Source organism: Lipophrys pholis (assembly GCF_963383615.2).
Source record: "Lipophrys pholis genome assembly, chromosome: 20".
Classification (NCBI taxonomy): Eukaryota; Metazoa; Chordata; class Actinopteri; order Blenniiformes; family Blenniidae; genus Lipophrys; species Lipophrys pholis.
Window position 1 is genome coordinate 2,139,633 of NC_137648.1, and position 26,444 is coordinate 2,166,076.

The 26,444-nt window shown below is 42.5% G+C and overlaps 1 protein-coding gene across 2 annotated transcripts in view; it reads right to left on the bottom strand.

Moving 5' to 3' along the window:
• LOC308125692 (uncharacterized protein) overlaps nt 1-14,032 on the bottom strand; it is a 70,599-nt gene extending 56,567 nt beyond the window's left edge. The window contains exons 1-2 of one of the 2 annotated variants that reach the window (XM_080489624.1): nt 13,885-14,032; nt 13,683-13,765 (exon numbers count right to left, since the gene is read on the bottom strand). In XM_080489624.1, the coding sequence (XP_080345750.1) occupies nt 13,683-13,765; nt 13,885-13,895 (94 nt within the window). In that variant the 5' untranslated portion in view covers nt 13,896-14,032. Of the gene's footprint in view, nt 1-13,682; nt 13,769-13,884 lie in introns of both variants that reach the window. The other variant, XM_080489623.1, reaches the window with a different exon arrangement.
• Between the last annotated feature and the right edge of the window lie 12,412 nt (nt 14,033-26,444).

Here is a 26,444-nt window from a genome sequence, read left to right on the forward strand (position 1 = left end):
CCATCTCACTTTAGTTTCTTGTTGATCCAAAAGTCCGTCCAGTCGTGCATAACAAGTAGAGATTTCCAATGATGATTAATTAAAAGATCAATCTGGACAAGTGTTGAAGTTGCTCTTCATTCTGAAGGCTTTCTGGAATGGAACTGATCTGTCTTTCTTTCTGCTCTGGTCAAAAGAAGCTGCTGAAAGCTTCAGGAGTCTGAGCTGGGGTGTCTGGTGTTCCCGGACCGATGACAGCATTGTTCAGCCGCAAAGAAGAAAAACAGGACGGATTTCAGCAGCTCACTAGAATAATATTGGAGGGTCTTTTAACCAAACCACCAGAAGGAAAAAGTCGTTCATGAGATCGTGACACGGTACTTAGACTTTTGCAAACACTTTCAACAATGACTTGTGAGAACGAATCACGATAAATGGACTTTGCGCTGATGGTGTGTTTCTACTGGTTCAACACTTTACCGACACATTAACCCTTTCACACACTCGAGGTTCAGTTCCTTGCCCAAGGGCAATTATACACACGGACTGTTGGTTGTTTTTGGAATGAAACATGAACACAAATGTGTGCAGGGAACAAAATGCTATAAAAAAATAACAATGGTGAGTCCTCCGACAGGTGACTCTCAGCTATTGTGGAGAAGAACTATTTACCGCGGCCATGGTGTGCTTGCACAACAGCAGCATTTTAGAAAATTTGCCTTTTACTCTGTTTCCATTGAGTCAGACATCCAAAAGGCAATTAAAGTTGAGCTTTTTACTTGAAATCGTTGTGTAAATGGGGAAGCTCAGTAAATAAAATACGTCATAGTGACATGTTAAACTTCCATGATGGTTTGGCCTGAAAACAAAACTGCTGTTGGGTTCAAGAAGGGGCCTCATGTAGGATCTCAATTTTAGGAAACAACAAAGCAAATCTATAGGATACTAACTTAGCTGCAGGATAAGTCACTAGATGTTTGACAGTTTTAAAGGAAGAAAGCAGGAATATCATGAGAAAATACTGAAATTAATAGAGACAGCAATTATTTTACAGATATCAAGAGATAACTGGGGAAAATAATGTGTAAATACACCAGACAAAGAATTTAGGAAATGCCTTTTCAAGTTCTTTAAATATAATTTAATTTGTTTTAACCAAATGGCAGAAACCTAAAAATAAAAACAAAAACAAAAATACTATCTGCAAAGCTCTGCCCTCACTCTGTTCACCCATTCGGTAATGTTTAGGGGAACGGTGCCAGCAGGATGAAATATCAATGAGTTTACTGCCTGACTTAGAATTAAGCAACCACAAGGAAAAAGTGAGAATAATCCACAAAGCTGCGAGGTAAAATAAACCAATCCTAGAGCGAGGCGCTCGGGTCGATTAGCACTGCACTGTTGTGCTTGACAACTTTGTACACAAATCTGGTTCTTATTGTAAAGCAGGCAGCAAACAGATGCTTGGAAAGACTCAACAGAATGGAGCTGACGTATAGCGACCGGTATACAAGTGGCTGAACAGCGACACAGTATTTTATTCTTTGTTTCAACCTATTTTTCATGATGGTGAGACCACACAGAAAACCATGACATCGAACGCAGCCTCACTTTTGTGAAACTGTGCGGAAAACACCCAAATGTCTTTCCCTCATTATCACTGAAGAAATTTGGAACAATATTTAAAAGTCCCCTTGGGAAATGTACAGGCTGTTTGGACCATTTAAGCTATCAACAAAAATTACATAGAGCTTAATAACAAGGACGTCATGACCTTGTAATGTTGGATTCCATTAAAAAGAATTAAAAAGAACAAAACACAGATTTCCAAATTTCAGTGCAAATCAAACAGGGGCCAAACTGACAATTGCAGTCCAGTCCACATCTCCACCGACTGAGGGAATTAGTCACTATGACGTGAGACTTGACTTCTGTGGCCACACAAAGTTGTGGCTGCCTTGAATACAGTGTCGGAAAGCCACACAAGTTTGCTAAGCCTGAATTTTATGGACTGCCACACCAGACGATCCTGGATAGAAGCCACAAACACACTCGAAGTCAAAGAAATGACTGTAGCACAATGATCCGTCTCTGAAACATTAGTCCTCAACACTCTTGGGCCCCGTTTACACGTCAGTTCAATTGAAAACACGGGTTTTTTTTTTTTTTTGCGTTTTCGTTCCAGAAAAGTTTCACCTTCACATGGCAGGAAAAAACATAGTTCTGTAAATGGGTCTTTAAACTGGGAGAGTTACAGCATCACAATGGGATTTGATAAAAAAGAGAAAGCAGATTTACGACCATCACTCGCTCCTTTATTGATGGAAAAGTGCCGCAGACCTATAGTCCTAAAGGCTCGTTAGGAAAAACAACACCCATGTAAACGTTAGTAGCACTTACAGGAGGCGCCAACCGCCAAACTATATTGATCTTTACACACTTTTGTTCTTTCTGCATCACTTCCCAGAGCTCGGAGAGCCTTGCCGAGCAAATAATGGGGAAATGCATGACATCTGACAGCAAGAGGAACGCGACCAAACGAAAAGAGAGAAGACGCAGCGGGGAAAGAGACGGATGCTTGTTGATGTTTACTAACCCGCGGTGGAGAGGAAATTAGGTAAACTCCCACCAAAGCATTAATTAGATTGGTGTGAGTCGACAGCGTGCTCACAGACAGCTGCAGGCCAGCTGAGTGCGCATATAAAAGGACGAGCACCGCCACTAATCCCACCTCCTACTGGGACGCAAGCAGCATCTTCTCCACACACCACTCTTCAGGAAACACGTCTTTCAATTCGCTTTAAACAGATCGTCATCGTGTTGCGCTTCAGGCTGGCCTTGAAAAAGAAACACCCCTTCCTCAGCGGTGACAACGAACAAACCAGGAAGACTCGGTTCACCCAGACACGTCTTATTCAAGTAGGAATCTAACGGCGTAGACACTCTTTCAGACTCTGAGTAAACTTGTTCCAATAAAGGAAACACAGGCAGAAAGTTGACCACGGGCTCCAGAGGTCACGTTTCTGCCAGTCTGAACTTGAGACGTTCTTTGAAGACTGTTTTGTTGGGGTTTTTTTTGTTTTTTGGGTTGATGATTCCAAATCATCAATCAGCTTGACGGGGGACGTGACCGGAGCAGCAGGAGTTCACCGGCTCCACGTTTTAACTGTGGCCAGGTGTAAAGTGCTCAAAGGCCGTCCAGTGGGAGCACTTGAGGGTTTATGGGAACGCGTGTTGGTGAAGGGAGAGCTGCTGTAGATGCCATCTCTCATTGAAGAAATCTAAAACTGATCGGAGTGGACAGTGCTTTTTTCTCCAGAGTTTACACCTGAAGCTTTTTCCGTGACTGGATTAGGCTGCGAAGTAAACAGAGGTTAATATTTAAGCTCTGCTAATTTCACATGTCTTGAGGTGTCGCCTTCTCAGAGAAGTGAGAACTGAGAGTCTTTCGACAATCTACAGCAGCGGTGTCAAACATAAGGCCCGTGGGCCAAAACCAGTCCACAAGAGGCTCCAAACCTTCAAAACCACCAAGAAAATTGTAAACATTTTAAACTAAGCATTTTCTAAAACAAAAAAAATGAAAATTAAAAACATGAATAAATGCTTCAAAAGAGCCAAAACTGTTAAAACTGCTAAAATGTCAAAATTGTCTTTAAAAAAAAAACAAAAAAACGTCAAATGCTGGAAAAGAGAAGTGAAACTGCTAAAATCAGGTACAAAAGCAGGTAAAATGTAATGACACGCTCACCGTCCTGGCTGTGTTTAAAACCTCATAAATGCAACTTAAAATAGTTTTTGTACGCGTTTTAAAACAACTGCATATGAAAATGTACAGGCTGTGTCGGCCTCATTCTAAAGGTCCAACATGTTTTCAGCTCCAATTAAAGCTGACTCAGTGGAAAATGACAAAAATGGCTGTGTCGATCATAAAGGTTGCAGACCCTTGGGCTTAAACAACAAATAACGACTTTAAGGTTTGAATGCGGTGACAAATTCAGTCGGCTAATAATTAAGTCAAATTTGGCAAAGCCTTGTTCTCGTCTGAATCCACAGCCTGCTTTAGAAGGAGCAGTCTGCTCAAACAAGAGTGCACAGGAGGGGGCAAAGGGGATATTCCACAGAGAAAAAGGATGACGGTCCTCATAAATCTATCCTGACAGTCTGATACACCGACCGATACAGGCGATATTCTTTCCCCCAGTGTTGAGAATACAATTAGCATGTAAATAAGTGGCACTGAAATCCATGCATATGTTCGAGCCACACAGTTTTGGCCTGTACTCCATGACCTCATTACAGACTCAGATGCTGCCTTGCTGTATGACAGAACATGTCCTTCCTCTCCCTCCCTCCCTCCCTCTGTGGTCTCCACACAGCTGAACAGACACCTGCTTGTTTCAGCCCTATCTTTCCACACTGACAGACAATTTCCAGACTGTTCGAAATTCCGTGTTTTTTCACCCATTGGGCTGCTGTGGTTCAAAAAGCCAGGAAGCCGGGCCCCTCCCAGAAAAACAAACATGCTTATTTGGACCACTTTACATGACCGTAAAGTGGAGTTTTGATGCACCTCTTAATCTCTTCCGAGCTGGGTCGTTTCTGCAGGAGACTCGTAAGCTCGTAAGTCAACACAGTACAGCACAACAATGGCTTTTTACAGCTGTGGGTATGTTAATATGCAGCAACTGTTTGATAAAGAAAGAAATCCTTTAATCCTGCATCACATCCACAACTTGAATTACTCAAAACTTATTACCAGCGGACAGCTTTACGAGCCAAGAAATAAAAGCGTTGCTGAAAGGATGGATGATGTTTCCCAAGGCTGATATTGTCTGAGACTTTGATTTCAATCTTATTGTCCCCGTGTCATAACCGTCCAACTTTGAGCTTGACATCTATTGCTATGTCGACTAATGGCATTGGTTTGTTGGTCAAGCTAAGTTGCCAACTAAGCAACCTTGGCCACAAGTCAAGTATCACCTCGCTGGAATAAGACTTGAAGAGACAGAATATCTCTAGTAAGTTTCGACCAAAAAGAATTACTTGGTAATTCAGTGTGAAAGTCGATGTTTTAAACAGAACTTTGATTTTTAAAAACTCAAAAAGTGGCTCTATGACAGAAAAGATCAATCTAGCAGTCTTTGCTGGTCAACAGCAAAACACTGGTAACATCTGGAGAAGATTGAAATCGGATCTAGAAGAAGTCCTGACAATCTATAAGTATTGATAGGGAGAAGGTGTCAAAGTAACAGTAGAGTGTGGAGCAGACGGTTTGCCTCCTTGCAGTTTGGTGGTTTTCTCAGGTCCAGAGGCCGACTGCTCAGTGGAAATTGTGACCCGACAGTCATATCGAAAAGCAAACTACTTAAAATGTCTCCAATCTGGAGGAAGACGAAGGCTCAGCGAAAGGATGCAGCAACTTGCAAAGAGGCGACGTAAGCTGCTGTTGTTGCTGCAGATGATTGTCATGGTTTTTTTTCTCCTTTACCAATACGTCTGAATTGGGTCAGTTTCAGTTAATCGATGTCAAGAAGGCGTGGCGGTTAGTTGGAGGGATGGCGTGAGGCATGAGGGGCAAGGTACTGACTTGGCCTTGGTTTTAAGGTAAAACCAACTCAGAACCATCGTAGAACTTAGCAACCTGTTCTCTTGGGTCCAAAATGAATCCTTGATTGTCAACCTAAATAACAACAATTTAGTGTTGCTGCGCTCTTAGCATTTGATTTAGTCAAAAAACACATTATTAATCATATCTAACCTTTACGAAAGCCAGCAGTTGGCATTTTTGCATCCAAACCCACACGTCTCACATGCCAACATTAAGATTTTCCAATGTGGCATCGAGGGAAACAACAAAGTCATTGAAATGGCGCCTCTGGGAAGAAGGAAAGTCTGAGCTCGGGTTAAGAGAGTCCAATATTTTGTAAAAAGTTAGAGAAAACATGGGCCTGGTCGTGGCACTGTGGAGCAAATGTCTAAGGATTACTACAGTGAGTGAAAGGGGAGTTTGGTCTTAAGGGAAAAAAGTTGTTGGCATTATATTTTTATAAAAACCCACGGACATGCGTTATTCCATTGATGCCTAAGGGTACAGTATTTATGAAAGCACCGATGACGACTCTAAGGTTTTGGAGCAAGTTCAGCGAAACCATGGCTCTTTTCTAACCGTACAGTCAGAGTCCTCACATTAAACGTGTTGGTTGGTGCGTACAAGAAACACAGAGCGATGGAAGGAGTTGACCTGCTATGGCAACACTTAATGGGAACATTTCTAAAATAAGGAAAAGAAGACTTTTAGTAGGAGAAGAAAACAGATAAATATTGAGTTGTTTTGTTCAGTATTGTTGGTCCACATTTTACACAACAAGTTTAAACACTTAATCTTTGATGGCATTGTTCTGAAAACTATGTCCTTTCACACAGAAACGACAGAAAACAATGTAGTTAGTATCCGAGGCCATGAGTGGGCGCTGTTGGTTGTTTTGGGAACTAAAACCACATACACACATGCACAGAGAACAATATGCTATAAACACTGACAATGGTGAGGACACAGACATTCACACGGACAGACGACCAAGTTGTTATTACGGTGACTGAACTATAAAACTACCAAGTACAGCGGTCATGACACTCGGGAAGCCGCCATTGTTGTCCATCGACTCATGCATGTGCAAGTAGAAGTGGTTCCAAAAATTTGCGTTTTCCTGTTTCCATGGAGACGGAGCATTTTGAAAAATGTGTGTTTTCTGTCGTTTACATGGAGACAGAGTTTGGAGTGTTTTCAAAAAGTTGCGTTTTTTTCCCGTTTCCATGGAGATAGAGCATTTTCAAAAACCTGTGTTTCCTCATGTTTCCACAGAGTTTTCAAAACGTTGCGTTTAATCTCATTTCCACGGAGAAGGAGCGTTTTCAAAAAGTTGCATTTTCCACCGTTTCCACGAAGAGGGCGTTTTTTTTTTTCCAAAAGTTACATTTTCTGCCGTTTGCATGAAGAGCGTGTTTTGAAAAGTTGCATATTACTCCAAACACCCTTGTTGTGTAAACGGACCCCAAAACGCAATGGAAGTTCTGTTTTCACTCGAAAATGTTGTCGTTCAAACGCAGACGCTTAGAGTTAAAGACATGGAAGTAAGAACTTCAAGATGCACGAGCATAAAACACAGGGAAAACGATTCCTATATAAAGGTGGCATGGCTAAGTAAAGAAACCCAAGTGGTGTTCAGTCTGAGCTCAACTTTCCAGTATCAACTTACCAAAGAAGGAAAACAGTTCAAAACCCTTTGATGGCCAAAGCTTTGATTTGCTGCTCCAGCGATGGACGTTCAGATTATGGAGGATTAATGAGACCAAGCAAAGATACGTTATCGTGAGCATTTGAACTTGTTAGGAAGTCCCGGGAAAAAAAAAGCTTTCTCAAATTAAAAAATACATTACGATGCAGTTTATCACACAAATCTGTGAGCAACCACTGGAAAGATAAAAGAAAAGAGCTCAAAGAGAAGTCAGAGTGACATTTCGAGTCGCACCTTCGCCCTAAACAGAACCCTTCCTAAACTTAACACATCCTGTCTTTGTCCTGCAGCTTCAAGCGCTGGACACAGGCGTCTATCTCATCCCACACCGCCTGTCACACCGTGTTCACGAGCCCTAAATAGTAGCTTGTTGTGTCCGGGACGAATTTAGCGATTCCTGTTTACGCTCCAGGCCGACGCACATGTTTTCGGTTTAAGGTTTGTTTTAGATGATTTGCGGATACAGCCACCGAGACTGCAGAGCAGCCATCAGAAGTGCTTCGTCAGCAAAAACCCATAGCCCCCTTTAAAATTCTGACACTGACCCTTTCACTGCTTTCATGTGGTCTTGTGTTCTTTGAAAAAAAAGAAGAAGAAAAAAAAAAAAGGCTTTCAAGAGTTTCACTAGGAACAAAAGGAAATGAGTTATATGCAGGAAATGTGCTACAGTCCCAGTGATGATGTGAGCTGTCGGACTGCACCGAACTGGGCCGTTGCTTGGGAGTCGGTGGGAATACAGATGCAGGAGGCTGCATCCCAAAACAACCGGCGACACATCTTGAATCAGTTGCCGACGCATGAAAACGTAATCAACCACAACAATGGTTTGAATCACGATCACTGCAACAAAGAAATCCGGGAGAGTAAAACGTTAAAGCTTCATGAGGGAACTCATTAATTTCAGCGAATGGCGGCGAAATAAAAGGCTTTGAACTAATCATCTGTAAAATATAAAGTTATTATTAGTTTTGTTTTGTTTTGCAACTTAAAAGGTCAACAAGCATCACAAAGATGTTAAAGTCTTCAAGGAGCTCTGAGAGCACGAATCCTCTGCTATTGGTTTTATTAACAGAAATGATGTGATCGAGGTGGGACGTGAGAAAGTACAAATACTTTGTTACTAAGTAGATTTTTCATGCGTTTGCACTCCATTGGAGTAAAACTTCCCTTTCACTTATTTGAAGACAAATATCAATACCCTCATGCGGTTGCATTCTTCAAAGTACCTCATTTATTGTTTTAATCTCGGAGGATGGGGACACAGCAAGGCAAGACTTTTGGCCCAACTGCATTGATTTCGGCCCGTTTCCATGGAAACGCACATTGTTGTCAAAACTTTGCCGTGCAAACTGGAAACCTTTCTGCAAATAAAATGCAAACTATTGATGAAGTCATCCAATAAGCTGCAGAGACGTAAGATTTAAGGACTTTTTTTTTTCCCTCTATCGTTGTTTTTATGCTATTTTTTCACAGTATTTCAGTAAATCATGTTTAAAAATTCACCACAATCTCATCTCAACATGGGTAACTAAGGATTACCACATCAGAACAGTAACAGCAGATCACCCCATGACAGTGGATTTTTTAACATGTGTTCAAATGTTAAGTTAAAGTCCCTGGATCTTTTAACTCTGGCATCATTTTTGAACGAGGTCGTCTCCACCGCAGGGCCACACTGAGGTCACACAACTGCACTGGAGACTTTTAAAGAGTGTGACATGTTCTTATAAATGAACGTCCGCTTCGTTTCCATCCGCGAGATATGATGTAATACACAAGTGAGTCAACTTACATCACATTTGTGTCTCTGGAGGGGTTTTTTTTCCCAATGAAACACATGAGACTAGGCAGGTATAGTTCATGAGAAACATCGAGGCAGTCACGAAATAATAATAAAAAAAAAAAAAAACAATCAGGTGATATCATGACGACCACCACAAAATGTTCGTCAAGAGAAAAGTAGCCAGATGTTGTTTTTCGGACCACTCTGGCGTGTGTTTATACTCTACAAGTGAAGTTTTACACAGTGTAAATGACTTTCCTTCGCTTCATGGTAATCGCATGATCTTTGTTTAGACATTCAGCAGATGCTCCCTCGTAAAGTAATTAAGCTTCGGACACAAAATCATAACAAAACAAAAATCTATTTCATGCCAATTGTTTCTTTACTCTGCTGCAGCAATTATCTTCTTCAGTTTTGTATTTTTTTTCAACAACAACACAGAATGTTTTCTAGGCCAGCTGGAGCAGTTTTTTGATTTTATAAGAAAAAGGAGAGTGTTTTTAGTCAAATATTAACATTTTATGGTCCATTAAATATATTGTTACAGCTAATGAATACCCAGAGGTGGCAAAAGTACTAAGATCCTCCGTTTCAGTAGAAGTACAGAAACTAGAGTGTAAGTTGACTTATTGATTCGAGTGTTTTACTTAAATAAAACAAAGAACTTTCAGGTTCTGAAATGTCCTGTCATGATGTGTATGGGGTGGTGGACATGCAGGCATCTATACGATTATATTTCTATCTTTAATCGGGTATACTTCTGAGTTTTGAAGACATAATAACACAGGAAGTCACGAAATATGATTATTTGAAACATTAATTGAGCAACAAGTTTAAGCAATCAGTCATTTTTCATTATAATGTGATCACTTTTAATCTGTACTACTATTGATGTAAAAATACTTTGGCAATTATTTTAATTATGGAATATTACTGCATGTTATTTCTCCATCATTACCATTTTCTTTCTCCAATCAATCTGCTGTGTCATCATCCTCTTCATCAACTGTGTCCTGGGCATTCTTGTCATTTTGGATCATTAAAGCCACTATAATGTGAGGATAATGACCGTGTGCGCCGCAGATGGAGTTCGCGATGTGTGTGTTCTTGGAATAAAGTGTAGATATGTGGCGCTCTGATGTCTGTCGACGTGCGACTCAATATTGAAAATGCAAAGCGGCGAATTCCCCCGACGGTGAGCGTTCAGGACTGGGATGTTACGGGGGAATCATTACCGTGGAACAGGTGGTTGTTTCTGAACCTGCGCATCATCCTCATTTATTACACATTTCTCTTTATTTACTTGTATTTTTGTGCTTTTTTTTTTTTATCATTTAAGCAGTCATGCCAATTTATTCATACATGCATTTTTTCTTTCATTTGTTTGCATTTTACATATATTTTTTAACTGTATTCATTGGTTTTCTGTCATTTTAAAACACTTTCAATCTATTTCAACCATAATTTCCTATTCTATGAGTAATTCTGTTGCAGTACAATTTTGTTGTATTCAGTAAACACATACACGATGTTTGCAACCGCTGCCGGTCTTTCTCCGTGGAAAAGGGAAAACGCAACTTTCTGAAAATGCTGCTACCTTGTCTCCATGGAAACAGGGGAAACCACAACTTATGTGAAACGCTGCTACTCCACGGCCGAAGTAATTCATTCTTCTTCACATGCTTGAGTAGGTGGACAAAAAACAACAATGGCGGCCTCCAGAGTGTCGTGACTCCCGTGTTCTCCGGGGACTTGGTGGTTTTATAGTTGACAACAGTGCCACCTCGTGGCCTGGCATGCCAATTACAGCTTTGTCAGCATTTTTGCTGTTTCCATGTAAATGGAGATCGTTTTCAAAACGTTGCTGTGTAAACGCAAAAACACATGAAATGTCATGTAAACCCGTTCCTTAGCCAATAATACACGAGCACTGCCATGGAGACAAGACCACCAACACTAAGGTTCTAAATTGAAAGCGAGACCTGAGCTTACTTTTCTTTTTTTGTTTTTTTTGTGCTGCCAGCTCTGTTTCCTCTCGGTCCATCAACAAACATCAGAAGCAAACAAAAGCTGCAGAATCGCAGCAAATCCTTTTATCAGCTCCAATTCTCCAATCACACACAGAAATGCTAATGTTTCCACAGCGACAGCTCCGTTTGCAAGAATATTTACAGCATGCGGCCTGGAAATATTTGTCCCCGGTGCACTCAGCCAGCGTGCACTTTTTTTTATTTTTTTCCCCCCGTCCTGAAAAAGTGAATCATGGCAGAGGATTATAAATGTGGCGCACGCACAAACAGCCTGAGAGCGGAGCCTCTGGCTCCGCCAACATCTGCAGGAGCTACAGCGAAGGAAACTGGACTGCGACGCCTCTTTTTAAAAGCTTTTCCATGTCATGCCTCCTCCCTCATTTACATTTGAACATCCTTCTTACAAGATCGTTGGATTGGAAGTGAATCCACTTTTTTTTAAAACTCCAACTGGTGTTAAATTCAAAATGTCAGATGGGCAATTAAGCTTGAGCTAAAGAGACTTTGTAATCACTGGGACCAGGCGTGGACAAAGCGGCTTTTGTGACCGGGAGGTCTTTGTGGTGATCATAGGTCAAGATATCCACACACATAACTCCAAATGCCAATCTGGATTCCAGCGCACTGACGGCGGCAGCAGTGGCATATTGGCCCTTCTTCTTCTTCTCGTCCATCTGAAGGCCAGAATGAAAACTAATAAAAGCGGCGACGACCTTCATCCCAAATATTCGCCATTACGTCATGCAGGGAATTGCGCTGCGCCGCTGATTGCGGCGCTCGTCAGTCGGCGTGCACCCGCTGCGAGGTTTACCCTGCTTCCACTCTCAATGGAAAAGTAAAGCCACAATTCTTTGTGCACTAATTGGGAACAGACCAACTCGTCCTGATTGATCTATTAATCAATCTGGTTTAAAGCTGTGAAAGCACACACAGCAGGAATAATAAATTCCCTCCAACAGGAGCAGAAATAATTGAAACCAGCGCCGAAGCCCTTAAGGTATCTTCCTTCTGCGATCTAAAGCCTCGACATTCATTTAGAAGCAGAGCTGACAAACTTTCCAAAGAATGTGGAGAACTCCATGTTGCACAGGAGGCTGCCTCCTTATTTCCATTGGATGAACAGTAAGTCGAGTCCAAACAGAACGTCTCCAGAGTCTTTGCCCTCCAGGGAGTTTGAAGACTTTGATAAAAATGTTTCTTGACGTAAAAACCATCAATTCATTGTTCTATCCTGCTTTACTACACTGAAGGTGGCAGGGTGCTGGAGGGAATACATAGATATGGACAGTCACAGTCACACACATGTTCATGCCTCCAGGTAACTTTAGAGTCACTAACAGGCGTCTAATAATAATGTGTGTCGACTCTGGGAGAGAATCTGAGTACCTGGGAAGAAAACCACACATGCACAGGGAGAACATGCAAACTGAGCTGAGCTGTCAGCGTTGTGTGGCTCAGATTAATATTAAGTTTATTAAATTCAGCTGAAGTTACATCAGTTGGTGGGAGGAAGATGCTCTATAATCCAGATGTTAGTTGGAGGAAGTTGCTCTATAATCTGAATGTTAGTGGAGGAAGACGCTCTATAATCTAGCTGTTAGTAGGAAGAAGGTGCTCTATAATCTGGATGCTAGTGGAGGAAGATGCCCTATAATCTGAATGTTAGTGGGAGGAGGATGCTCTATAATCCAGATGTTAGCGGAGGAAGATGCTCTATAATCTGGATGTTCGTGGAGGAAGATGCTCTATAATCCCGATGTTAGTTGGAGGAAGATGCTCTATAATCCAGATGTTGGTTGGGGAAGATACTCTATAATCTGGATGTTAGTTGGATGAAGGTGCTCTATAATCTGGATGTTAGTGGAGGGAGATGCTCTATAATCTGGATGACGTGGAGGCAGGTGCTCTATAACCTGGATGTTAGTGGGGGGGAGGTGCTCTATAATCTGGATGTTAGTGGAGGAAGATGCTCTATAATCTGGATGTTGGTGGAGAAAGATGCTCTATAATATGGATGTTAGCGGAGGAAGATGCTCTATAATCTGGATGTTAGTTGGAGGGAGATGCTCTATAATCTGGATGTTAGTGGAGGGAGATGCTCTATAATCTGTATGTTAGTGGGAGAAAGATGCTCTTTAATCTGGATGTAAGTGGGAGCCGGATGCTCTATAATCTCAATATATTATTTGTTAATAGCAGCAGGAAATAGGTGAGCGATACAACAATATTCCATTATTTGAAAACAGCTCTTATGAAGGAAAAGTCGTGTTTTCCTCCTTTACCAGCAAAGTTTAAGGTTTAACAGTAACTGTGTCTAACCAGCACTGGTTAGAATTCACAAAGTTAAACATTCATTTCTTCAACATAATAATTTAGCCTAAAAATGCAAACATAACTGCAACAATATTCATAAGATCTCCATGAAGGGATTCCTTGTGTCAGTGCAATGTATTCCAGATCAACAGCACACACTTCTTTCAGTGTAGGAAAGCAGAGCTTCATCATTCCTATTCAACTCCTGCAATCCGCTGAGCAAGCAAAAAAAGTTAAGAGGGGCAAAACTCTTCAGCAACAAGTTGTGGGAGCACATACCGTCCAGCAGCTGATAGGCAGAGGAGCACTGGCTGCAGAACCGGAGGGCGAGCACAAATAATCCAAATAACCAGCGAGGAATGCTGCTGTCCCGGGACCACCAGGAAAAAAAACAAAAAAAACAGGATGAAACAGTGAGAAAAGTTGCCAGAGTTGATTTGAAAGCAGCTTCTTTATGGAAAACAAAGGGTGTTTCATTTACCGTGGAGTCATCTTCAGTGACGGGGAGTTTGGGTCCACACTAAAGTTGCCCTGTTCATATGTGGTAGTGATACTAGAGAGAGAGCGAGAGAGAGAGAGAGAGAGAGATGGAGCCCACTCTGCCTCTCTCTCTTACTCCCTCCAAACTTAAAACCACTCACTCTCCTCCTCCTCCTTCCTCTCTCTCTCTCTCTCTCGCTCTCTCTCTCTCTCTCTCTGGTTCCCAGTCAAACAAAGGCAGCTTCAGTGCGTCGGGACTCAAGGGCCCCTCTCCACGCTGAAATCCGACTCCCCGCGTCTCTCTCCGGGCCGCTGCTCTCTAATCCAGCCCTCCCCTCAGACATCACAACTCCAGATACAAATTAACACACTCCAGTTAAGTCCTCCTCCCCCTGTTTGGCCCGCTCCTCCTCACCGGCGTGGCTTCCTCCACCCACACCGGGGCTTTAAAGCCTTTCCCTGGCCTTGGCTTGTCGGGGAGGAGGGGGGTTTGGGGGTGGGGGGGGGGGGGGGTTGAGGAACAATTTAGGATTTATAGCTCTTTCAAAGGCGGTGAGGAATTAGTTCATTAGATCATGGAAATTATCTCAACTTCTCAGACTTCACCTTATCAACTGCTATCATAAGAAGGTGTCATTTCTTAGTCATAGCCACTTTATTCTACTGAGGTTTGTTGGTTCTAATCCCACTGGACAGACAGAGTGGACGGTAGAAAGGCCGCCAGGTGATTTAGAACCACCAAACTACTCAAACAAGCATGTTTTGGCTTGATGGAGGAAGATAAATACCCTGGGGAAGCACACACACACACACACACACACACACACACACACACACACACACACACACACACACACACACACACACACACACACACACACACACACACACACACACACACACACACACACACACACACACACACACACACACACACACACACACACACACACACACACGCGGTAAAAACGAAAAAAAAATGAAATGACATCTTTAGATTGAAATCAAACCAAACTATGCTGTGAGGGAGGAGCGCTAACCACTGCACCACATCTCATGCTCCGTTTACACGACGACTTCACGTGAAAACAGAAAACTTCTGCTGCATTTTGGGGGATCTTGTTCAAAGGAAAACTTTTGAAAACGCTCCGACTCGAGTCTCCGTGGAAACGGGGAAAAAAACTAAATCCAATAACAAAAAGTTCTTCATCTGCCAATACAAAATGTCTGCGTACTCTCGATCGTTAAGGTTTACAGCATATTGTTTTCTGCACAAGCGTGTGTGGTGTCATCACTGAAACAACCAACAGCACCAGTTCACGGCCTGGCATGTTAAAGAATATTCCTGCCGTGTCGGCGTAAAAGGTTTGCCATGTGAACGCAAAAGTTTTCTGAAACAAAAACGCGGAAAATGAGGCGAGATGAAAATGAATGTTGAACGAACAACCTCTCGCTTGTAGTTTTGACCTTTAAAACATCTTCTGTTGTATAAAATACAGTCCCACTCATCACTGGTTGTATTCAGGAGTCCATCCCCTGCACCTTTAAGCCGGGACTATAAATGAAGTCACTCAAAGCCGCTGGTGATTCATCGGCCTCCATGTCTGAGCTCCAAGAGCATTAATGTGTGTTCGCTTCTGGCAGATTCCTCTTGGCACAAGTGCAACCCTCCCTTCCCCCCTCCACCCCCCTAGTCCCTCCCATCCCCCCCCCCAGGAGCCAGTGTGGTAAGAGGGGACAGATAAGGATGTGTTCAGACCTTGTCTCTGACGGCTCGGGGGAGATAAGAGCCATCACGGCCCTGTGAAAGATGCTGCCCTGAGAGGCGGCGCCGCCTCACTCCACTGACCTCGAGCCGACTGACCGGTGCTCCCGTCAGGACACATTCCTCCGTCGTGTCGCAAGTTGGTGAAGCGCTGCTTTTAACCCGATAGAAATCCTCTGGTTTTAGGGTCAAGTTGGGTCAAGATATTTTCCTCAAAACACAAATTTTCCAAATCTCAAAGCTCACATTTCTTTGTATTTGACTCTCAGCGCGGGAAAAGACGACCTCTGCTTGGTGCGGTCCATTTAGTCCATTAAGTCCTCAAGAGAAACCGAAATCAGTTACTGAAAAAAAAAACCAATACATACCAACAATGCAGTTATTTAATGATTTAAAAGAGGCCAAGGAGGACACTTTTTATGCTCAATAATAACTCAAACTATGTCTGTCAAAAGTGTCTCTCTTTTTATGCGAGTTCTCAGTTTTAGGTCACCATTTGCACAGAGCAATCATTTCAGGGGTTTCCCTGCAACTCTGGCCTGAATTAGCTCCATTATTACTCCAGCTTTACGTACTTCTTCTGTCTTCTGTCATAAACCGACATGTTGGAAAGGCCTGCAGGTGTTTTCTCTCACACAGATGTGGTGTTCGGTCAGTGTTTCTCTGAGTCAGAGCAGATGATAGAGGACAGCTTTAGTCAAAACACTCATTCAGCTCAGAGACCGGACACCTTTCCAAGCAGAGTTCAGGTGTTTTATCGGAAAGGGGGTGTTTGATCTGTTTCCAAAAGACAAACTTATGATGTCTGAAGTTTACATTCCTACAGTATGTTTTATGGATGATGAGGCGTTTCTTTTTTTAGTAATCTTACAAACAGCTGAACAGTGGATAAGACAGGACAGGACAGGATAAGATACGATAATTCCCGTTAGTTTGCATGTTCTACCTGTGCCTGTGTGAGAGAGGTACTCCTGGTATTCCGGTTTCTTCTAACAATAAAAGAAAACTGCATTCGACTCTAACTTGCCCCTACATTTAACTGTGAGCCTTCCAGTTTAAGCCGGATCCACGTCAGTCCCCTGTGACGCAAACTTGGATAAAGCTGGGTGAAGGCTGGATGGATGGACGGATGGAGGACCAACTGCAGCCTAAAAATAAACTAAAACCCTGAAAACTTTCATAATTCAGCATGTTTGGGGTTGCAGAGGCAGCGATTACTCCGCACTGCATTACAAGTTAGTTTTATATGAACTCCACAAGTTTTCACAAGTCAAGAGAATTCAAAAAAATCCATGAATATTCAATTTCAAATATGTCCCAAAATTTGAATGGATGTTTGTTTTTAAGAACAAAACTTAAAAAGCGACCTCTTGTGTGCTGCCAAGATTAGTCCTCCCGCCCCCACCTCCCCGCGCAAGATGTTTCTCCCAGTGTTCGGCGAGCTCCATAGTCGTCTGTGTTTTGGGAAGTAAACAAAGTAAAAGAAAGTAAAAAAAGACTTCTCTTTGTGATGAGGCATACAAGAAGACAAAGAGCAACAGGCCTGCATAGAACACAAGAACGTGGGGGGGGGTGTCTCAGTTTGTGGGTGGCAGCAGATTATGAGTCAGCGAGATACGGGATCGCCATCGCTTTGACTCCAAAACGCCTGAATGAACGAAAAGAAAACACATTTGACCGCCACTAGAGGAAGGTGCTTTCGGGGGGGGTGGGGGGGGGGGGGGGGGGGGGGGGGGGGGGGGGATGGGGGGTGACGAGATGTGACCGCGAGACCTTAAAAACCAAGTGGGTGAAAAATGTATTTAAAATCTATCGAGTGAGAAAAGAACAGAAAGGTGTGATTGTTGCTTAAAATTGACCACAAGTGACGTCATCAGACTTCATGTCAGTCGACTTCTCCGTCTTGGTTTTTAGTACTAAAATTTCCAACGAGACGGCCAATGTGTGGTTCCGCGTCTTTTATGTCAAGTCGGTTCTATCACTGCCAGAACAAGTGCCAATTTGCCTGATGGCAAGTCTACTTGGACAAACTACCCAGAATGCATTGCTGGAGACATTTCAGGGCTGTTGCGTCATTCTGCACTGCAGATGCATTAACTGCATTCAAAGTTTTAATCAGATTAATCACGATGATGGATTAATCCATGATAACGCGTTCTGACGGCTCCATTTACTAGAACTTCTATCAATTTGTTTTCTTATACAATTAAATGCTACTGTACGTCTTAAACATGCATTCCAGTTAGTATTCAAGGATTTCAATTCAGAGAATCCTGTATATTGAGGGCGATCGATAATCTTTGTGGAGGTTTTCTCCCGAAACACTTTGTAAACCTGTTTTGCTCTTGATGTTCTTCCTGCTGCTAATATTTAGATTTTTTTTTCTTAAATGAAGAAAGCCTGGATTCCTCACACCACCTCTGACCCATTGTGGGGCGTCTATTAACCTTCAGTGGGAGGAACACTGATACGCTGCTCAAGGAGAGCAAACACACACAAGATAAACAGATTAGTTTACAAAGAATGGATCTGCCCCAGTATCAATCACAATTAACATCATTTAAGCAGTCACCTTATCAGCCGTGAGATCGTCACATTTCAAATGTCACAAGTATTACTTACAAGGAACGTTGAACGATTTGGTGTTGAAAAGACCCATAACTATAATTTACTTTTGAACTGGTGAAGAAAAAGTGTCGGTGAATGGGTGAATGTGACTAACAATTAAAAGTGCTTTGGCGGCGCTGTACGTAGAAAAAGTACTAATAAAAACAGCAATACTTCAGAATTAGAATGACAGCAAAATGTATGGATTAATTAAGTTATTAAGTTTGCAGATCACAATGGACACAAAAAGGACTTTTCAGGACTCAAATGGCCGTGGCAACAACTACTATGGTTTTCACCACCTATGATCATATAAGTGCCTTTTTATTAACTCATCATCATCATCATCATAATAATAATTATAATGAAGGAAAAAGAAAAAATAATCAAAATACAATAAGAGTTTGGGGAAAAGCAAGTTTGAACAGGTTGGTTTTGAGGAGTGATTTAAAGTTCAGCAGTGAATCCGTGTTCCTGATGAAAATCTCTTCACACACTGAATTTGCACTGATATTTTCCAGTAACCTTAAAACCGGGACATCTTCTACACCAACCTGCTAGAGGGGACGTCTTTGTGTTTTCCACTATGGCTGCACGCCTCGTCTTACCTCTTCTCGCTCCCTGACATGACTGACGTGGACTCCTCGGTCTTCGGGTTCAGGTGCGGGGCCCTCATGCATTATCAAGCTCAGCTACAAAGCCGAGGGGGTAAGGGGGGGGGGGGGGGGGGGGGGGGGGTAGGGGGCGTGGGGGCGGGTCAGAGGTCACAGTCCGTCTCTGAGGGTGGGATGTGCTTTGAGTGTTTTTCCCGGGTCAACGCTGAAAATAAAGAGTGCTTCTGGTGTTACTTAGACTGAAATTCAAACCTCAGTATTAACGAAGGGGCGGCGCGGCTACTGAAAACAAGCGGGGGGGGGGGGGGGGGGGGGGGTTACTGTGATTGGCAGCAACGGTCTTGGTGAGAAAAAGAGGTTCAGATGGGCTCAGATTTTATCTTCCCTTCCTCTCAGCAAAGACAAAAAGAGTCTGAATTGTTGTAGAAGAATATAGAGACTCAAATGTGCATCATGAAAACAGAATATGACTCCCAAAGGCGGCACAACAGAACTTTTTGATGTTTTGGAATAAAAACCACCACAGTCATATTGTGCCAAGTCGTAATTCCTGGTTCAATGCCAGACTTGCTGAAGTGCTTCGTTTGTTATTGGCCGTTGGGATGGGCAATAAAATTCATATATCTCCTCCCGCTTTTAAGATGCTTTTCAATTTTAAATATCTCATGAATCTTAATAAAAAGTTTGCAACTGTCATAACTGTTAAACTCATGGTTGTTTATCTAATACAGGGTCGTGTTGTTCTGGATAAAATCCAGACAACGGGAGTATTGAGGAAACACGCAGAGCAGGTCCCAGTCTGCACAAAAACTCCATTTATCATTTTCATTTGTCGCCATTAGATTCAAATTATTGTTGAAATATAACTTGTGCCCTCTGCCGTTATTGAAATATTTTCATAGTTTCATCCATGTGATCATAATAATTACTTGACAAACTTTGGGAAAAGGTATTCCACTGAACCACAGATCCACTAAAAGCTCTGCTGTAGAGCCTTAACCCAGCCTTAAGAACTACGTAGACCTTTTCATTTCATTCCATCCTGGTTAACTTTATTACTCATCATGAAAAGAGTTTTCAAGTACTTCAATAATTGTCTTTAAAGGGCCGTAGAAAAACAAAATGTTCCCTCCAGAGTGTCGTGACTCCAAGTCCATATTCTCCTGGGACTTGGTAGTTTTATAGTTGACAGGCGCCATAATAACAATCCAACTTCATCATCTGACCATACGAATGTCGGCGTACTCCCGTCGTTAGTGTTTATAGTGTATTGTTCTCTCTGTTCATGTCCAACAGCACCAACTTGGGGCCCAACAGGCTAACTGCATCGTTTACATCTGTTGGATTCAGGTTGTACTCTACTTCTCTAAGTTGTCTCTACCAGGAGGCCAGATCATGAAATAGACCCAAAAAACCTGCAAATTTTCACCTTTTTTTTCATGCATAAATACATGATAGAAAAGCTAAATGGCTAAAACTGTGGCTCAGAAGGTAGAGTGAGGCCTGATTCTTTTTATCTATTGCAAATCATATCCCTTCTGATTCCAAGTCTTCACCAACCTCTAGGTCACCACTGCCCTTATTGCAATATTAAACATCTTCATCATACCACAACCTCTGTGAAATACATGGGGAATGCCCTTTTCCTCGTCTGGAGGTTTTTTCTTTCCACTCTTGTCCTTTTCCTAGGATGTGCTGCACCTACATGTGTTTAAGCTGCGAGCTCGGAGCGCGTGCCAAGCAGCGCGAGGTGCCAGCATTGTCGAGTTACATTTATAATCCCATTTATCTTTAGATGTACTGCTACAGTGCCGGCGTAACGACCGTCTTCAGGCGTAATCGTCCTTACAGGTGTTCCTGCCTGCAACTGCCAAACTCAAAAGTGCTCCTACTGTAAAGCGCCAGCAGTTTGACCTCTGGCTCGGCTCGAAATCACACTGCATGGCAATCCCTCGCCAAGTGTGCACAGCAATCATGATGTTGGATTGTCATGCTGTGTTAGCGTTTTGCTGGGAATTGAAAGAGTAAGCAGCCTGGGCGTGATGGAAGCGTCAGTCAGAGGAGGACTCGGTAGCAGCAGCAGCAGCAGCCAGATATTGTTCATTCACAATGTGCAAGACTGCAGCTGCAGCTGCCGCCGCCGCCGCCGCTGCTGCTTGAAGGAGAAAGTAAGGCGGCGAAACGAGAAGTCTGGATCACGATGGGCGTTCCGGTGTCAGTCTGGAACACTGTAGCTTTTATAATGCGTGCCCTTTCCATAGCTTTCATGTACAACACAAGCTTATTTCAACTAAAATGAAGTTATTACTTTAAGAACAACACGTGCATTTTCACTGGATCCAGCTTGCCTCTATGACTAATTCCAACCCTGATGTTTACTATTTATAGTTTTACAGCTACTTTCCACATTTGATGCCCTGCACATCCACGAAACAGATGAGACTGAAGCGGTTTACACTTACATTCATTTCTTTTACAAATGTAAGGAAATTGAGCGCTTTATAGAAATGATGCTAAACAATAAGGATTCGGTCGTACTCGGTAAACCTGTCAGTGGAGAGTCATGCGGAACATTTGAACGGCTTCCAACTTTTATGTAGGATGATAAAAATAAGTCCATACAGGAGCAGGAGCTTGAACTCATACGTTGAGGTGATTAACGTCGGAGCGCAGCACCTGGTTTCAATGAGCAGCCGAGAATTAGTTGCATTCCAGCTCTGATGCCTTCCCTGATCCTTCCTAATTCACTTCACGACAAGCGCTACAAATCCTGCACTTATGTAAATATAATTAATCGCAGAGATCCAGAAGGATGAGATTCACTCTTGGTCGACTTTGATGTGTGAGTTTAATGTAGCGTCTCGCTGGAATGGCTTTGTTCAAGTTAATAAAAAAAGACAGAAAGACGTGTGTAAATATTGGTACTCATAATAGAAACGAAATGTTCTTCATGACAAGAAACAGGAAGCTCTTCTGTTGGATTTGAGGTTTTTCTTCTGGAAGTTTCTCCAGGTTTATATTCCACATCGCAGAGCTTACGCTACTCACAAAAAGTTCAGGGTATTCGGCTTTGGGGTGAAATTTCAGGATGAAACTAAAATGCACTGCATCCTTCAGAGGTGAAGTTAATGGGACGTTCCTTAAACTGTTCAGTGTTTCAGTAGTTTTTTGCACAACTTGCCAACAAGGAGCTTAACGGACAAATTCACAGCAGCCGTATGATCCATGGATGGACCAATAAATGTCCTGGTTCAATTAGAAATGGTGTAATAAATGGTATTTAAACAGTCCTCCTCATCATGTTGTTCACATTTTGACAATTTGAGTCCGAGACCATAAAAACTGATCAATAGCACCTCGACATGGAAGCTTCAAAGCGGATGTTCTCAGACTGAGAGCTCAGAGGGTCACAAGGTGTCACCAGCGGGTTGGACAGAGAGACTGGAAGGGTCACAGAGACACATTAAGTTGGACGTCCTAAGTCCACATCCCACACTGATTATCATGAACAATGGAACCAGATGACGGATGCCACTCAACTCCAGGAAGATTCAAAGCGGTGAGAGACTCGTCATGTCAGACCATTGGGAACCGTTTACATCAAGGAGAGCTCTGCAGCAGCCACTGTCGTCACCAGATCAGCTTCTGTAGATCCAGCAGATGTACAGAAGGTACAACATGGACTTAATAATCTCATATTCTTTAAAGAGGGAGTGTTGAGACGTAAATCTGTAGTAATGACATGTTCTGAAGAACAAAAGCAAACAAAGACATTAACATCGTGCAGGATCAACATTTTGCATCATTTTTGTGTTTTTGTTTTAGAAATGTTGCACATTTAAATTCATGAAAACCTCAGAAAACAATGTCGTTTTCAACAACTAGTAGGTGTTTGTTTTTGTAATGAAACCAACACACACACGCGTGCAGAGAACAATACGCAATAAACATTAACAATGGGAGTACACAACATTCGTATGGACAGATGAAGTCAACTACAAAACTACCCGAGTCCCGGGAGACCATGGACTGGGAGTCAGGACACTGGAGGAAACATTGTTCTTACCATCTCCTTGTGAATGTGCAACTTCTTACGAGGACTGTGGCGCCCGTGTGCAGTAGCAGCGTTGTCGAAACGCTCCCCCTCGGGAGCCATTCTCTAAAAGTCATGTCATCAGTGGCTCTGGGCACCGTTGTCATGTGAGCAGGAACACAGAATGCAACAACAGTTTCCGTTTTCCATTGAAATTGTTGCGTAAGCGAGGCCTAAATCTTGGGTGCTTGGTCTGTACCACTAATACATGGCTCCAGCCGTCTAAGCAAATCAAACTGTGTACTTTGGCCAACGATGCTTCTAAACACTAATTCATCAAACAAACATGAGTAAACTCTGCTGCTTACAGCCAACGCAGCATAAATAGTTCCTGCTCCGCTACGGCACAGATTCCTGTAATGCATCACACAAACATTGAAAAATGGGCTGCCACGTAGATAAAAACAACATGAAACCTATTCCAAGTAATGTACAGTTCCAACACCTCCAGAGAGCGTGCATTAGAGTGCCCGCGTGAGCGTACATATGTTTGTATATACAGGTGTCTGGGACTCCCGAGGACCCCCCCCCACCCCTCCAGCCGTCTGTTCATTCCTCTGAAGCTGGAGAAAGCACGGCCGGTAAACGAAGAGGCACGGCTGGGCCTTCAGCCATGAAGCCTCCACTCTGCCATATTTCACTCTGTGGACAGGAGATTATATTCATTGGGTTTTCTCACATGCTGTCATCCGCCTGCCAAGAGCCTCAACATACACACACTTATAGGGCGAAAACTGCAAGAACATTTTTGTGCATCGTCACCTTGCTGGGTCTCGTGGTGTGAGACATTGTGGGGGTGGGGGGGCAGGTTGAAGACCAAAATGTATTTTTTTTTTAATGTTCAATATAAACCAAGTAGAACAAGTAGGAAAGTTTGACTTTGTCAGTTTGGTTCTTCGATGTAAAATTGCTTTTTAGGGCCCATTTGCACAACAACATTTTCAAGTGAAAGATGAAACCTTTTGAAAACAGCTCCCAAGGTGGAACTTTTTGAAAAGGCTCCGACTCCATCTCCATAGAAATAGGGGAAAAAGCAACTTTTGTTTAAATGCTGATAATGTGTATGTGCACCACGGACGTAGTAAATAGTTTGTCTGCACATGTTCAGTAGATGGACAATAACAACAACAACGTTTGCCTCCAGCACCGTAACAACAATCCAACTTGGTCGTCTGTCCACTAGAATGTCCGTTCTCCCGTTGTTAATGTTTATAGTGTACGGTTCAAAGATACATGTGTGTGCGGTTTCCTTAAATAAATAAAAACAACCAACAGCGCCAACTCGTGGCCTGGCATGCTAACTACATCAGTTTCAGCATTTCTACCGTCTCCCGGGAAACAGACACTGTTTTCAAAAGTTGCTGTGTAAATGCAAAAGTTTTCTGAAACAAAAACACAAAAACAATACGTTTTCACTTTAAATGTCGTGCAAACGGAGCCTTAATCTATTGTACATATCGCCTAGCACATTTTAAATTTCTTTTCCAGCTTAGACTTAAGAGCTGTGCCCATTAGATGTTGATTAAGAGCATAATAACTATTTCCTATCAGGTTCTTCCTGCAGCTTTAAGACTCCATTAGACTTCACAATTGGCACTGCTGACATGCACTTTTATTCCTATACCAGGGGTGTCGAACATAAGGCCCGTGGACCAAAACTGAACCGCAAAAGGCTTTTATCCGGACAAACCACCGAACAAATAGTACAAATTTTTTAAGAAAATATAGCTTTTTAACTAATTTCTTAAGCGTGAGCTGAGTAAACACTGAGACCCGAGCTGAGATATCGGTGATGGCGTGATGAAAGATCACAAACTAGCATTCACCTCTAAGCCATGCTGTCAGGGTGAGTTTGTAAAAACACCCATAATGCTACAGCACCAGAAGGTGTGATTACAACTGGCTTTTTGTTGAGATTGTAGGTTTCTTTTGTTCGTAATTGTTTAGTTTAATATGAACATTTTCATCATGCATACTGTGCGCCACAGCAAAGTTTAAATTTAACCTTCAACAGACTTTTCAAACGTGGAGTTTCTTACATTTCCTGTTTAGTTTTGTGATTCGTGCATCAGCACATGTAAACATTAGCGAGGTGGGGCTACTGGGAGTGGAGTTAGTTACTTCTGTGAATGTATACACTGCAGCCACCATCCTCTTTAAATCACTTCCTAAGTCCTCACACCCAAAGAAAAATCCCCACGTGTAAAAACAACAAAACCATTTTCAGCATCTCAGCGAAAAGTTCCTCTTGAGGAGAAGAGACACGATGAACCAGTTACACACCGTGTTGACTTCACTGCACTGAGCTGTCCTGGAAGCAAAGACGTCCTTGTATGCACATTTTGGAAGATGTTCAGGAAAAGACAGACAACTGCAGACGCTGGTTCAGTGCGTGTTCGGGGTTGGCAATAAGCTTGTCTTACTGCTGTTAGGAGGAAGAAAAAAAACAAACTGTTTACAGTGAAGAACTGCCTTCAGAGGACTTTTGCTCTCTGCAAGTGGGAGTGCAGGGACGCGTTCCGTCCAAAAATCTGGTATTATCGTCTAACTGGGGACAATCCAGTTGATTCCCCAGGTTTCTGCTGCTCTGATAGAAGCCCTCCTAAGCCATAAATAATCTCCACCGCTCTGTGCTGTGTTTCCAGCTGGACCTCTGACAATCGACGATTCAACTGTGGGTGTTTCACATCTTGGAGCAAATGTAACTTTTCCAGATGGGAGAAGAAGAAAAAAAAAAGAACAAAAAGCCTTAATATTTTAACTGTAATGTATATCTCTCTTCTTTTTTTCCCTACCTCTGCTGTTGCAGGGAGCATGTATGAAGAATTGCTTTGTTTGGGCCAGATTCAAAGCTTAACGTCATGAAGTGATGCGTGGAATGAGGCCGAGTGTGTGTGTGTGTGTGTGTGTGTGTGTGTGTGTGTGTGTGTGTGTGTGTGTGTGTGTGTGTGTGTGTGTGTGTGTGTGTGTGTGTGTGTGTGTGTGTGTGTGTGTGTGTGTGTGTGTGTGTGTGTGTGTGTGTGACTGACAGAGCCGTGGACAAGAGCACAAAGCAGGTTGAAGCTTGGCTCAAGTTGTTATTAAACATTTTTAAACACAATTTTTAAATCTAATGCTGTAAAATGTTCCGTTTAGGCTCAGTTTTTTTTTTCCAATGTGTGACTGGGACGTCTAAAGGTCTTGAGGTTTTTGACTTTCTAAATTAAGACCTTCAATGTTAATTAAATTTATTTCAGTTTTATATACACTTCGGTGATATTTCATTAGTTTTCCATCCTTCAAAGTTCTTTAGAGGTTTATTTAGGCAAGTTGTTAATGCTTTGAAATATTTGAAATGATTAGATTGGTGGATTTTCCACTTCAGCTGTCATAAGTCACAATATATGAGCAAATCACATCAGAATATAAAGTAATAGGTGTTATTAACACTTTCATCCATTCAGTTACATAATCCAGCTGCCATGCAAGATCCTTCCACACCA